The sequence below is a fragment of the Macrobrachium rosenbergii genome, chromosome 31, assembly GCF_040412425.1.
Source record: "Macrobrachium rosenbergii isolate ZJJX-2024 chromosome 31, ASM4041242v1, whole genome shotgun sequence".
Lineage (NCBI taxonomy): Eukaryota > Metazoa > Arthropoda > Malacostraca > Decapoda > Palaemonidae > Macrobrachium > Macrobrachium rosenbergii.
Window position 1 is genome coordinate 29,107,950 of NC_089771.1, and position 13,156 is coordinate 29,121,105.

The following is a 13,156-nucleotide window of genomic DNA, read 5'->3' on the forward strand; positions in this document are numbered from 1 at the left end:
ATAAAGCGATGCTAAAGACGACTAAAAGTGCAAATAACAAGGGAATTCAGTGCCAGTTTAAATAATGTATAAACAGTGGGGAAGAGGAAAGCTGTCGAGTAAAACTTTTTCAAGTCAAACGCACGAGCAGCTTCTACTTCTAGTATTCCTCTTCCAATTGCATCAGAGGAAGAGGAAATAGCAGAATGCTCATTTGAGGATATTCTTTCTGTTGGATTATATATATATATATATATATATATATATATATATATATATATATATATATATATATATAGTAAATTTTGTCCTGTTTGTGTAGTAAATGTCCTTTTTATCCAAAGTCAACCTGGCAATCCTGTGCACGCAACTGTGTTTGTGGGTTGATCAAGCAACAGGAATCAAAGCCATTAGCCAAGCGGACGTTGGTTTATCTCAAAGATAAAAAAAAAGGCTACAGGTAAAGTTCAGTCCTCGGTCTTGTGTTAGGGCTATACCCTAACACTTGTTGTAACGTAATTCAGTACAGTACAGTGCCGGTAAGTCATGAAAAAGTTCACCGAGAACTTGAAACTTTCCTCTTCTTTTTTATTTTCATCGTACCCACACGTTTTACAAATTACAATTATGGGACAGGCCTAAATTGCGAATGGATTTACTCGGGCCTAGTCCCGAGTGTATGAAGTGTAATCGTATTACCTTGGAAATTGACATTTTCTATAGTATTTGATTGGTAATTGTATTTTGGTTACTTATTAAGAATTTACTGTTATTTTTTGTCGCTCGACTATAATTAACATGAAAACTTATTAATTTTTTTTTTACATTGCGCATGCGCAGTGTTATAGGCTAGGGGAACTTTCTGTAAAAACTGAAGTTTCCTTCACCGGGGCGTCTGGGGGCCAGAACCCCCCCCCCGGCCAAGAAATGCGGACTGCTAGTTTAGGTTAGGGTACGTTAGGTTAGTATGGTTCCTGTTGTAATAGATTTCCTTAGCCAATCCATTCTTGAACTTACTGTTCCCCAGTGCCCCTCTTATTTGGGGAACCTTTCTGTACAGTTCATGCAGAGCTAATACTTAGAAATACTGTCGTATCAAACGCACAATAAAAAATATATATATATACTCTAACGTTAAAATCTGTTCATGTCATCACTTGAGAGTAAAAGACACTCTATAGACTTTGATATAAATAGTCTCATACGTTATCTACAAGGTACCTGTAATTATCAACAAGGGTTACCTTTTTTTTTATTTCATTGCAAATGTAGATTTCAGGGTGCAGCAATAATAATGTATTTATTAGTATTTATCTTTGTCCTCGTTATAGTTTAGGATGCAGTGCCCTAGGTTAGGTTAGGTTGCGTGTGAATGTAAAAAACACTCTGTGTTCTTGATGCATCCAAGACGCCCAGTGGTTGTGTCCATGATAGCAAAAGTAGGCTTATATTTGTAACCTCGGCTCTTTCTGGCTATCATTTGGTTTCTACAAGAATGCAGACCACGATTCGGAATGGCTACGAGTAAATCTTGAATCATGATTCAGCAGTTCTCTAAGTTTGGTTCTCCTGCTGAATCTAAGTTTGTGTTTGCAACTGAAACCTTGGCAAACACATCAGGCTCATGACCTTATCTGACTGAGATAAGGAGAGAGGGTGAAGACCACACCATAAACTTTCAGTCCAATCCAGCAGGTTGATATGAGGGAAATAGAAAAGTGAGGTTGGTTTTGTATATCCCAGTAATAAAAATTAAGACCAATTTTACCAAAAGATATTTAAGCCCTAAGCCATCAAATTCGTTTGTCATTCCCAGTGAATGCCCAGCTGTTATTTTTTAAATCCATTGTGTAAGATGACCAGAATATTCAGTTACCTAACCTCTCCCAACTGTTGACCTCAGGATTGCATCTTTTGTTGCTCAAGAAAGTATCAAAAATTCACTTCTTCTTCTTAGGTTAGGGAGGATAAACAAAAATTTTTATCCCCAGCATACATCCTCAATTCTTTCTTAAACTTCGATACTTTTTTGCAAGCTGTTGCCATGAATGTAATTTTAGACAAACCATTGACCATTGGTTCCTTGTACTTACCTCCTAGATGTACTTTTAATGAAAATGATATTCGGAACGTAATAATTCAGCCTCCAGTTCCATTCCTACTACCTGGCAATATCAGTGATCATAATCTGAAAGATGGTGATGTACAGTATTGGACTCATAAAGGAAAATATTTAAAGATATTACAATATTAATGATAATCCAGTGACTGTAAATGATGGGTCAGTACCCTTTCTTAATGCCTGTGATAATATTTTAAAAGTTACTTCGAATTTTTCAGTGATGAATGAGAGGTGAAATTACCATGGAAGGCATGGATTACGATTTGGTTATAATTGGCTCTGGTATGATTGGGTCAGCAGCAGCTTATCATGCATCTAAAATACCTGGGAAGTCTGTGTGTCTTATTGGTCCTCCTGAACCTAAGGTAAGAACTGAACTAATGTAGTATCAGAAGTTATTACCTTTAAATCTTAGTGTAGGACTAAAGCAGTGTTTGACGTTGGTTAGTGATCCAGGCACCTTTTTTGTGACCAGTGAATGGTTAGTGTTAACTGTGTTGGATAGAATTGCCTTTGTGTGACAGAGTAGAAGCAGAAATGAGGGTAATATAATGCTGATGACCTTTATGATGTCAGAAAGTTGTCGGATTCTGAAGTTACCAGTAATATGTTTTTATATTACTGTAACATTAATATATGTTACAGTACTTCGACTTTAATGCTTTCGTCCATTTTGTAGGTCCAGGTCCAATATTAGTACAACAGGCAAAAATATATGCAATGAAACCTTGCTTTTCATACTTCTAACTGTGTATTTTTAGGAAGACATCTTTAATGCTGTAAAATACAGTACAGTATGTTTGTACATATTGTATAAATTAATAGGGTCTTTATCTGTGGTGAGAAGGTTTTCATATTTTAAGAATTTTGGAGATTGTACTGAAGGACGAGATAGGCTGTTGTGAAGTAAGTGGTTTGTACTGTGTGAAAAACTTTATTTAGTTTAAAAAAATGGTTTTTATTTATGTTAGTTTTACATAAACTGAATTAGATTGTAAAATTTAGGCCAAAGGCCAAGTACTGAGACATACGAGTTCATTCAGCACTGAAAGGGAAATTGAGACTAAAGGAGGTTTGAAAGGTGTAACAGGAGGAAAACCTTGTAGTTACACTACGAAGTAATTGTTAGGAGAGGGTGAAAAGTAAGATGGAAGAAAGAGAAAATGAATGGAGGTACAGCAAAAGGAATGAAAGGGGTTGCAGCGAGGGGCTGAAAGGACGCTACAAAGAACCTTAAGTAATGCCTACAGTGCATCGTGTGAGGTGCACAGTTGGCACTACTCTGCTACGGGGATGGTTGACAGATTAATAGAAGCATCGTAAAACTCTGAATTCTCTTTGATAGGTACATTATTTACAGTCCTTCAAACAGCACGAAGAAATGTTCATTATAGCTGAATATTTAGGAAATAATTACCAGTACATTTCTGTTTCATTTTTACCCGTAAAAGTAAATTGTTTATTTCAAGACCCGGGAGGACCGACAAATTTTTGGCAGCTGGTATGACGAAGGACGGATGTGTCGCAAAGCATCAGATTCCCACACTTGGTCTGTACTTGCAATACAGTCAATGTTGAAGTATAGGCAGCTTGAAAAAGAATCAGGTCAGTACCAGAAACATGCTCATGCTTATAGTGCATACACCTGGCCCTTGGGTTACAGTACGGTATAATTTGAAATATGATCTTTTCTGTATGATATTTTCTCAGTAAGGTTAAAGCATTAACATTTTCTTTATGATCAGAAATTCATGTTGACTGTATGCTAAACCACTTTACAAAACATTTGGGCAGTTGAATTTACTCAGTTGGTGTTATTATTGTAAAAACAATTCACTTTTAAAGCATAGTTTTACCATTTGACTGAATCTCATAACCTTTTCTGTCCGTTCCTTTCTTTTTCCTTCAGATCATACTTAACTCTGGAGGCATTTTTATGCATCACTGGGGCATTCACTAAAGTATAAACTAAAGAATTGCATATGAATGAAATTATCAATAGGTACATATTATATATTGAAATCATTCACTCTCATTATTTGGAATGACAGAGCAATCCCTGTCCAGTCACTAAATATCAGAATATGCAAATTACATCAACAGATGAAGAATAAGTGTTTTAAAGTAAAATACACTTAGACCCCATTGTTTTCAGATCCACTTTGTGTTAATCTACTCATGCACGGGTTGTTGCAGGGAAAAAAATTTCATAACTCCAAGCAAAAACATGGTCAAAACAAAATGTCTGGCAACTAATACACATGCATAACCCTTTTTCCTTGTCCAGTATTTACCCACTCATCACCCTAAGTCTCCCTAAGCGCTCACATCTGCAGCACCACACACGCTCCATACTCAGTTTATAAGTAGCCTTTTCCCGTGGCTTATCTCCCATGAAGCCTATGTGCTCCGTCTTTCCTTTGTTGTGCAAAGCAGCTTGATACTAAACCTGTGCAATGGCCCCAAAGCATGCTAGAAGTGTTTCTAGTGACAGTGAGAGCAATCCTGAGAGGGTTTATGATGTATCTTCTTTACCAGGAAAGGTTAGAAGTGTTAGGTACAATTAGATTAGAAGAAATATCTTTTGCTGAGATCACTAGGAAATTGAACGAAGCGTTGATTTGCACAATATTATAAGCATGGGAAAAGCATTTGTGAAAAGTTTGTTACTGCAGTGGCAAATGCAAAAGTCAGTTCCACAGTGTAGGATAAAGAGTCAGCAAAGACAAAAAGCACTAATTATGTGGATGCAACTTATGATAAAGAAGAGGATCCATTTTGATAGAAACATTTCACTGCGGAAGACCTTATCCTTTGTGAGCAATCCAGCGATAAGTTTGATATTAAAGAGGGAATCAAGCCATTTGCAGCCAGTAGGGGATGGTTGAATCAACTTAAGCATTAATTTAACCTAAAAAACATTAAAATTACAGGAGAGGCAGCATCTGCTGTTGAAGAAGCTGTCAACACATTTCCCACAGAATTAAAAAAAATAATAAATAACAGAGGATACAATACGAGGGAGGCTTTCAGTAGTAATGAAACTGTACTGTTCTGGAAGAAAATGCCTAGCAGGAGTTATATCACCCAAAGTGCAAAGCAGGTGCCAGGCTTTAAAGTATGGAAGGACAGGCTAACTCTTGTGTTATATGGCAATGAAGCTGGCTGTATGATAAAGCCTAGTCTTGTGTACTGAGCAAAAAATCCCTGCACTGTGGAGAAAAAATACAAGAGGCTTTTTTCTGTTTACTTGCATCACAACACCAAAGCATGGATCACTGCGATGCTGTTTATGCAGGGTTTCCATGAATGCTTTATCCCTGAAGTCAAGAGTTATATAGAGAAGGAAGGCCTGCTTTTTAATGCCATATTAATAAAAGGTAATGCTCCTGGTCATCCACAATCCATTGCCATCAAATGCCAAGATGTGCAGGTTGCGCTTCTGCCTCTCAACACAACTGCACTTCTCTAGCCTCTTGTCCAAGGCATCATTCAGGGTGTCAATGCCCCTACACTCAGCAAGTCTTCAATTTGATCCACACAGCTATCAGTGCTGACTCTGACGTGAACACCATGGACTGCTGGAAAGTATTTACCATTGCCAGTGTAATAATGTTCATCCAGGAAGCAATGGATGAATCGAAACTGGAAATGATGAATGCTTGCTGGAAGAATCTGTGGATTGAGGCTGTGAATGACTTCAAGGTCTTCCAGGCTATCGAGGGCAAGGTACAGGGGATCATTGACTTGATAAGACAAGCTGTCAGCATTGGTGATAAGACATGTAGTCGGCAGTGGTTATAAGACAAGTTGTCAGCGGTGGAATGCGGGATAAGATCAGTGACAAAGTTGTCTAGCATCTTGAAGAGGGTGTCAGACTGACGAATGAGGAGCTCAAAAATGAAATTAAGCCATCTCCACTGGAGGAGGATGATGAATCAGAAAGTGAAGCAGAATCGCTAAGATGAACACTGAAGAAAATGAGTTAAGTTTTTAATGTAATCCAGATGGCTAAAGATAGAATGAAGGATTACAGTCCTTCCATGGAACAGAGTATCAAAGTCATCCATACGTTATCTGAGGCAATGATGCCACTACAACAGGTGTAAGACAAGCTCAAAAGGCAAAGGAAACATCCAATTACAGTGCTCCTTCAGAGGAAGGAAAAGAAAAAAGTGTTACCTAAATTGTTCATTTACATTGAAACCTTTTTTTTTTCTTATTAGTACTGCGTAAGAAGCTCTGTATCCATGATTTTTTTAATATTCTTTGCCATGTATAATGAATAATGGTTACTATAAGAGGTATTGGGGCAGTATGTGTACTATAGTGTTCCGTTGAGCATTTTCTATTATATAGTACTGTACAGTACACGGTTTCTGGGATGCTGGGGTCTTGGAACATATGTCCTGCATACAATTGGAATTGGGCATGACTGTAGGGTGTACTATATAAATTATAATACCTTGAAAGTGAAAGTAATACTATACAGTATACCGGTATGCTATCCATTTGCGAAATGTGTAATTTGAAACGTGTTTCGGTGGAATAATTATTTTGACCTTTATATACTGTATTATGTTTTAGGTGTTGACTTCTACAAAGAGACTGGATTTATTTTTGTAATGGAAAGTAAAGAATCTGCTCGGCAAACTATGAATACTGTTGAGCAGTGTGGTCTCCGGGTTGAAGATGTATCAGCAGATTGGAAGACGCATTTTGAATTTTTAAATCTACGTAATGATGCTTTCATCATCTGGGAAAAAGAAGGGTGAGTTAACACTGTATATGTATGAACTTTAGTAGCTTTTTGTAGTGAATTGTTTGTCATGCATCTAATTACAATCCAATTTTAGTGTATTTGAAAGGGTGTTTGATGTAATGAGGTCACTGGCTTATGACATGGATTTTAGGTGAAATGACCAAATACTATAATGATATTGCTGAATTTTAAGGCTAAACTTCTTAATTGAATTCTGTCAATGATTACTATGCAAGCAGATATTGTACAAATTTCATTTCATGAGAGAATGATTTCAGTTGCTTATTAAATTAATGTTATTAAATTATGAGGCAATTACAAAATGAGTTGCTCAGCAAAATATGTCCTAGTGTTCTCATTTTAGTTAGTACAGTATATTTGTTTAGTAGTATATAGATATGCAATACTGAATTATCCATTATGGATGGATGAGAGCTGACATTTTGCATTTTCTCATTCTAGGTTACGTCTCACTCTTTTATTATAGAACTGATTTCTCCTTTTTGGATTGCAGTTCCGGCTATGTCAGTGCTCGGAGGTTAGTAAAGGCACATCAGAAGGTTGCTGTTGAAAATGGAGTGAAGTTGATTCCAGAAGTAGTCTTTACTATAAAACCTGCCTCTTCAAAGTCTGCCACTTACAGGTACGGTAGAAGTAAATGGTATTTTTAATGTGTCATAGTTTTATGTAATTTATATGTGTTGTATTCCAGAAGTAGCATTTACTATAAAACCTGCTTCTTCAAAGGCTGCCACTTACAGGTATGGTAAAAAGGAGAGGTATTTTTAATGTCACAAATTTTATGTAATTATGAAATATGTGCTTAAGTAATGTGCGAGGTCTTTAAGATGTGAGGAATAACATTTGCCAAGGTTTAACTTTCCTTTTAAACTTTTGTTAAATGTAGCTTTTTGGCCATCAGCTGAAATCTCGTGGCACTCAATACAAAAGAAAGATGATATCTCCCACTTCCTTTGGCATATGGTAGGAAATGGACATTAGAAAATTAGCCGTATTGGTCACATTGTTGGGGGAATAAACATGGTGAAAGACAGATTACAGGGCCATTATACCCAAGCCTTACAGTGGTTTCACAACCAAATTATTGCTTGGTGTTTATTCAAGGCTCCACATTCCCACAAGCCAAGGACCTGCTCATCCTAAAGCCGTCAATCCCTCTAACATACATCAGTCATACACTTCCCTTATTTAGTGGCTTAAAATCAGGAATCCTCATCTTACAGTGTTCAGTAGTTGTTTGTTTTCCTTGTAATGCCAAACTGAAATGTTCTTGTTCATGACTTATAGATCTGTCATTTTCTTCATAAATAAGCCACACCCAATTCATTCCTCCCTTCCTTGCTTGTTTTCTTTATACTGTACCTGAGCTGTGAGCTAAATAAATCATTTGATTGGCTGTTTCATTGACTTTTGCATTATAAACAATTAAATACAGTAAGTAGATAGACCAGTAAACATTGAAATATTTTTCATTTCAGATGGGAAGTGATGACTGAAGAAGGGAACGTGTTTCATGCAAAATCAGTTCTTGTGGCTGCTGGTGCTTATGCAGGATTTAAGCAGCTTTTTGAATGTGTTGTACCAAATAAAGTTCCAGATTTAGACCTCAGAACACAGACTGTTGCCTTCCTCCAGATCCCTGATGAAGAAGTCGAAAGGTTAAAGTAAGAATTGTTTTTATTTTGCATTACTAAATTGGTGTTATAAATATGGTGTTTCATACTACAATACAAGTTGACATTCATCATCCTATTGGACTTACTGAGTAATAAGATTTAGAAATATTTTTTATGTAATTCACTCATTTTTTTATTAGTAAAATATTCTTTAATATTTTTATTTCTGTTTTAGTATGTTAGCTTTTGTAAAGATTAGGTATTCTGGCATTCAATAAGGTAGCAATAGTAATTTTTTTTGCCATGGAAATTGACTGTTTTCTGATGCATATTACTGCTGCCCCATTGCTTCAGCCAGTCTCCTGATGAGTATATAGCCCCCAAAAAACCTGTGATATGCTGCCTAAAAATCTACCATGAGTTTGAAAATGGTGAACTAGTAGCAAAGGGATTCCTGTAATATGAAACAAGCATTTCAGTTCAGCTCATCCAGGATTTGTGCACTTTCCATAGGGATACTTCACACACTGAGTTGATTGACCATTTCATTCAATGTTAAATGCAGTGAAATTATTTACTCAAGCTGGTTGAGTTGATGACTTTAAATCCTGTTACTACTGTACTATCCATAATTTAGTGTGAAAGGTTAGATAGTTCTTGTCTCTTATAGACTTAAGGGATGGAGTGTACTAAAAGCTGTCCTATTTTGAAATTCACTATCCTTTTTGATGAAAATTCAATCAATTTTCTAGGGAAGCAATATTATTATAGGCAACAAGGTTCTTTCAAGAGTAGATAAAGTCTGTATTTCCAGGTTTGCCATATTGACAGGCATACAGCTGCAACAAAGTATTTTGTATCTGTGCCAGTTTGAATCAAGAAGTTCTTAAAAATGGTAATGTGTAGCTTATGATGAATATTTTCTGTTTTTCAAGGTGTATGCCCTCGATTTTAACCAAATTCAGCTTTGACACACTTGACGGTGCCTACATCATACCTCCTATTAGATATCCTGATGGTAATGTATGGTTCTGTATTGCCAAGAAGATGAGATTTGAATGAAATTGGTTCAATATTGACTAAAAGATGAGATTTGAATTGGTTCAATATTGACTAAAAGATGAGAGTTGAATGACATTTGTATGTTGACACTTATTTTCCTTTTTAGGTAACTGGTATTTGAAACTTGGCCATGCAAGAGCATATGAGGGTAAGAAACAAACACTTGAGGAAGTATCAGAATGGTTTAGGCAGGGTACTGGTATTCCAGAATGTGTGGAGACACTGGCTCAGTATATTTGTCACATGATACCAGGTAAGTTGGACTGTTTACACATGCTGCCAGTAAGCATGTCTTAAGATGTGTTTGCTTTTAATACAAGGAATCCTAAATCCACATGCCTCCATTAATGTAACGCTGGATTTATCAAAGCAGTGGTTGGGTAGTACTCATAGATGATGATAAACATTAGTAAAGAGGAATTAGCAGAGGAAGATATATATCTCTAATAACTTTATATCTAAGTTGACTCTCAAATTTTGCAGGGGTGTGATGTGCAGATTCAGTTTATTGCAGAATTTTCATTTGATTGAATATTTTTTTCAGCTTTCCAGCTATGTGCATGATTCACGTAAGGTGGAAAAGCAAAGAAAACTAAGTGTTCAGTAGGCCATAAATGAGTAAAATACACATAACATGATTTATTTTAACCATCAAAATGCAGTTTGATTGGTGCTTTGTGCTCAAGTCAGGAAATACCTTTCCAGTAAAGGATAGCCTTTTAAGGTCTTGCTGATACTGGTCAGTGCCCCTGGCCACCCAGAATCCTATGAGTTCCACCGAATGCATCAAGTTTGTCAACTTGCCTTTCAAAGCAATGTCTTGAAACTAACCTCTAGAACAGGATTTTATAAAGACGATGAAAGTCCATTACTCTCAGAACTGTATGGTTAGAATTCTTTAGGCTATGGAAAGTGATCTTACTCAAGAAACGTTTCGAAGGTGTGGAAACTTTCTAAGTTGCTGATACCATAAATATTGTCTAAGGCAGTGAAAGCTGTCAAGTGTAAAGCAGTGAACCAGTGCTGGAAAAAACTTTGACCAGAATGAGTCAGTAACTTCTCTGAACTTACCATGGAGTATATCAGAGGTAAGAAAATACTGCTAAATTGTATCTGCGGCACAGAATCTAGGTGGGGAACGTTTTCAAAAGAGGGACCTAGGAAAATTCAAGAGTTAATTCATACAACCCTAACTGAGATAACAAAAAGCAACTTGATGGAAGTGACCTAAACTGATGTTATGCCACAGGAGTGGCAGAAAGTAAGTTTATGTTAAATAATAAAGCAGATGGATAGCATTGGTTCACTGCTATCATGAACTGTTTTTATGATTTGAACACTAAAAAGCAGGGGAAATGTTAGAAGCAGCAGTTGCACAAAATAGATTACCATAATTTTGAAATAAATGAAAAAGTAAAGAATAAAATCAAACGGAAATCACATTGTATTTCAAGACAGTCGAACCCAGAATCCTAACCTGTCCTTTTACGTTCACCTCTTACGGTACCTCTGCCATCCCAGAAGTTCTGAGGCTAACCACTCCTGCTCATGTGAGACATATTGATGAAGACAATGAACATTATGGTAATCCACCACACCAATGAAATACTGTACATGGTATTAATGCCATACAGTTAATAAACATTTTTCTGTAGTGAGTTTGTGTATGTCTGTATATGGAAATGCACTAACTGTACAACAAAAGAACTGCATCACTGTTCATGTCATCAATTTCATCATCACCAATTAATATTGCCAAGTTATCATCTGAGAGACTTAATGGAAAGTGGTGATGTATTAGCATATCCTTACATTGGCCAAAGGTGGTTGGCATTTTTAAACCAGACTTTCCTTTGTTATGTAATTTGCCATCAAGGAAGTTTTTTATTATTGCTTGAAATGTCTCATCCTACATTGAGGCATGTGAATCATCATACTAGACTTAGGGATAGATTTTTTGTTACAATGGTTTTTTTTTTTTTTTTTTTTCAAATTCATAAAGTGTGTTTTAGTTTTTGTGCATGTGCGTTTACAGAATACTTATATTATTCTATTAATTGTTTTGTAAGTGCAGTTTTCCATTGTCATTTGTTATAGGACTGAAAGTGGAGAAAGTTTCCGGAGATGGGTGTGTCACTGCTCACACTCCTGATTATGAACCCTACATCGACATGGTTGCAGAGGGATTTGGAGTTGCTCTTGGTGGCAATGGTTATGCAGCCAAATCATGTCCTGAAATTGGAAGACTTGCAGCTCGCTTAACTGTGCTAGGAGAGTGGGACACTGAAATACCAAGAGACAGAGTCAGGATCAAATGGAAAGAAATTTAGTGTTAAGGAATGTTTGTAATCTAGCAGTGTTTGAAACTGAAACCTCTAATGAATTGGTAGTAAAAGTTTTATTACAGTATGTTGTTTATTTGTGGTGTATTGAAGTCATTTTGAATATTTTGTTGCAGCAATTTTTCTTAAGCATTATAGAAGTAATGGGTCAGTGTCGATTGTTAGAGTTTTAAATTTAAGGCCTTTTATGCCTTATGGCATAGAAGACATTCCAAATTTAAGAAGGGAAGATTGAGAAAAAAACTGTTTGTTTACAGATAAGCATTTAATGTTATTAAAAGATATAGCTACTATATGTATTGCAGAAAAAGCTTGGATATAGCATGCAACTAGGACAGCGGGAAAAATATTTTTGAATAGTAATTTTACAGTAATGTACAAAAGAAAACAAACTCCGCATAGGCATAGCAGAAGACATTTTATAACAATTCCCTCCATCTCTGCCTCTCTGACATTGTCAGTGAATTTATGAGTGCTTAAATTTGCAAACAAAATGTTAAAAGTTGTTAGTTAATTATGGGAAATTAAAGTTTGTATATTAGAATAAGAATTTCGTTACGTAAATTGAATCAGCGTGAAATTGGAATGTAACTTGAGTGTAAACTTAGATAGTCAGCCTGTTATGTAAATTTGATACAAACTTTAGCCTATAGTCTCAGGCCATATTTTTTATTGACATTTAACATAGTATTAATTCAGTATTTTACTGTGTACCTCCTCTCAGGTACATTTTTATTGACATTTAATATAGTAATTTAACAGTATTGTACATCATATGGACATTTTTCATCTGTCTTTGCATGCTGAATGACCATTGTTGGTGTCAAACTTGGCCCTGGGCCTAAATTTTTATATTCCGTTCCATTTAATGGGGCGTACTGTAGACATTACTAAAGGGTGTTTGCAGCATCCCTTTGGTCCCTATCTGCACCCAGCTTTTAACCCTTTACTTTACATCCATTCCCACGACCTTTTTTCAGTCTTGCTGTCCAGCCTCTCTAACTTTAACTTCCTAGTGCAACAGAGAGGTTTTCTCAACATTCCACCTTTAGTTTCTTATACTTTATTTTATTTTCGTTTCTTATACTTTATTTTATTTTCTGAGTCTATACCTCGATGTCCAACTACTTAAGTGTTGAATGCCCAAAAGTTTCCCAGTGCATGGCTTGACAGCCTAAATTTCATAAATCAGATAATAAATCATGACATACAGGAGACAAATTAGGGACAAAACAGTAAGACTTGGATGTGA

At 36.1% G+C, this 13,156-nt stretch overlaps 1 protein-coding gene across 4 annotated transcripts; it reads left to right on the forward strand.

Moving 5' to 3' along the window:
* Positions 1 to 303: 303 nt before the first annotated feature.
* LOC136855487 (monomeric sarcosine oxidase-like) lies at positions 304 to 11,968 on the forward strand. Of its 4 annotated transcripts, none has more exons than XM_067132570.1 (9): positions 304 to 439; positions 2,320 to 2,466; positions 3,571 to 3,706; positions 6,689 to 6,872; positions 7,378 to 7,506; positions 8,363 to 8,548; positions 9,436 to 9,518; positions 9,669 to 9,815; positions 11,660 to 11,968. In XM_067132570.1, the coding sequence occupies exons 2-9, from the start codon at positions 2,326 to 2,328 to the stop codon at positions 11,890 to 11,892; spliced, it is 1,239 nt and encodes a 412-aa protein (XP_066988671.1). In that variant the 5' UTR covers positions 304 to 439; positions 2,320 to 2,325; the 3' UTR covers positions 11,893 to 11,968. The 4 variants fall into 4 exon arrangements, with proteins under 4 accessions (XP_066988671.1, XP_066988670.1, XP_066988673.1 ...); XM_067132569.1 differs by having other exon boundaries at positions 405 to 518; XM_067132572.1 differs by lacking the exon at positions 304 to 439 and adding an exon at positions 557 to 712.
* Positions 11,969 to 13,156: the final 1,188 nt, after the last annotated feature.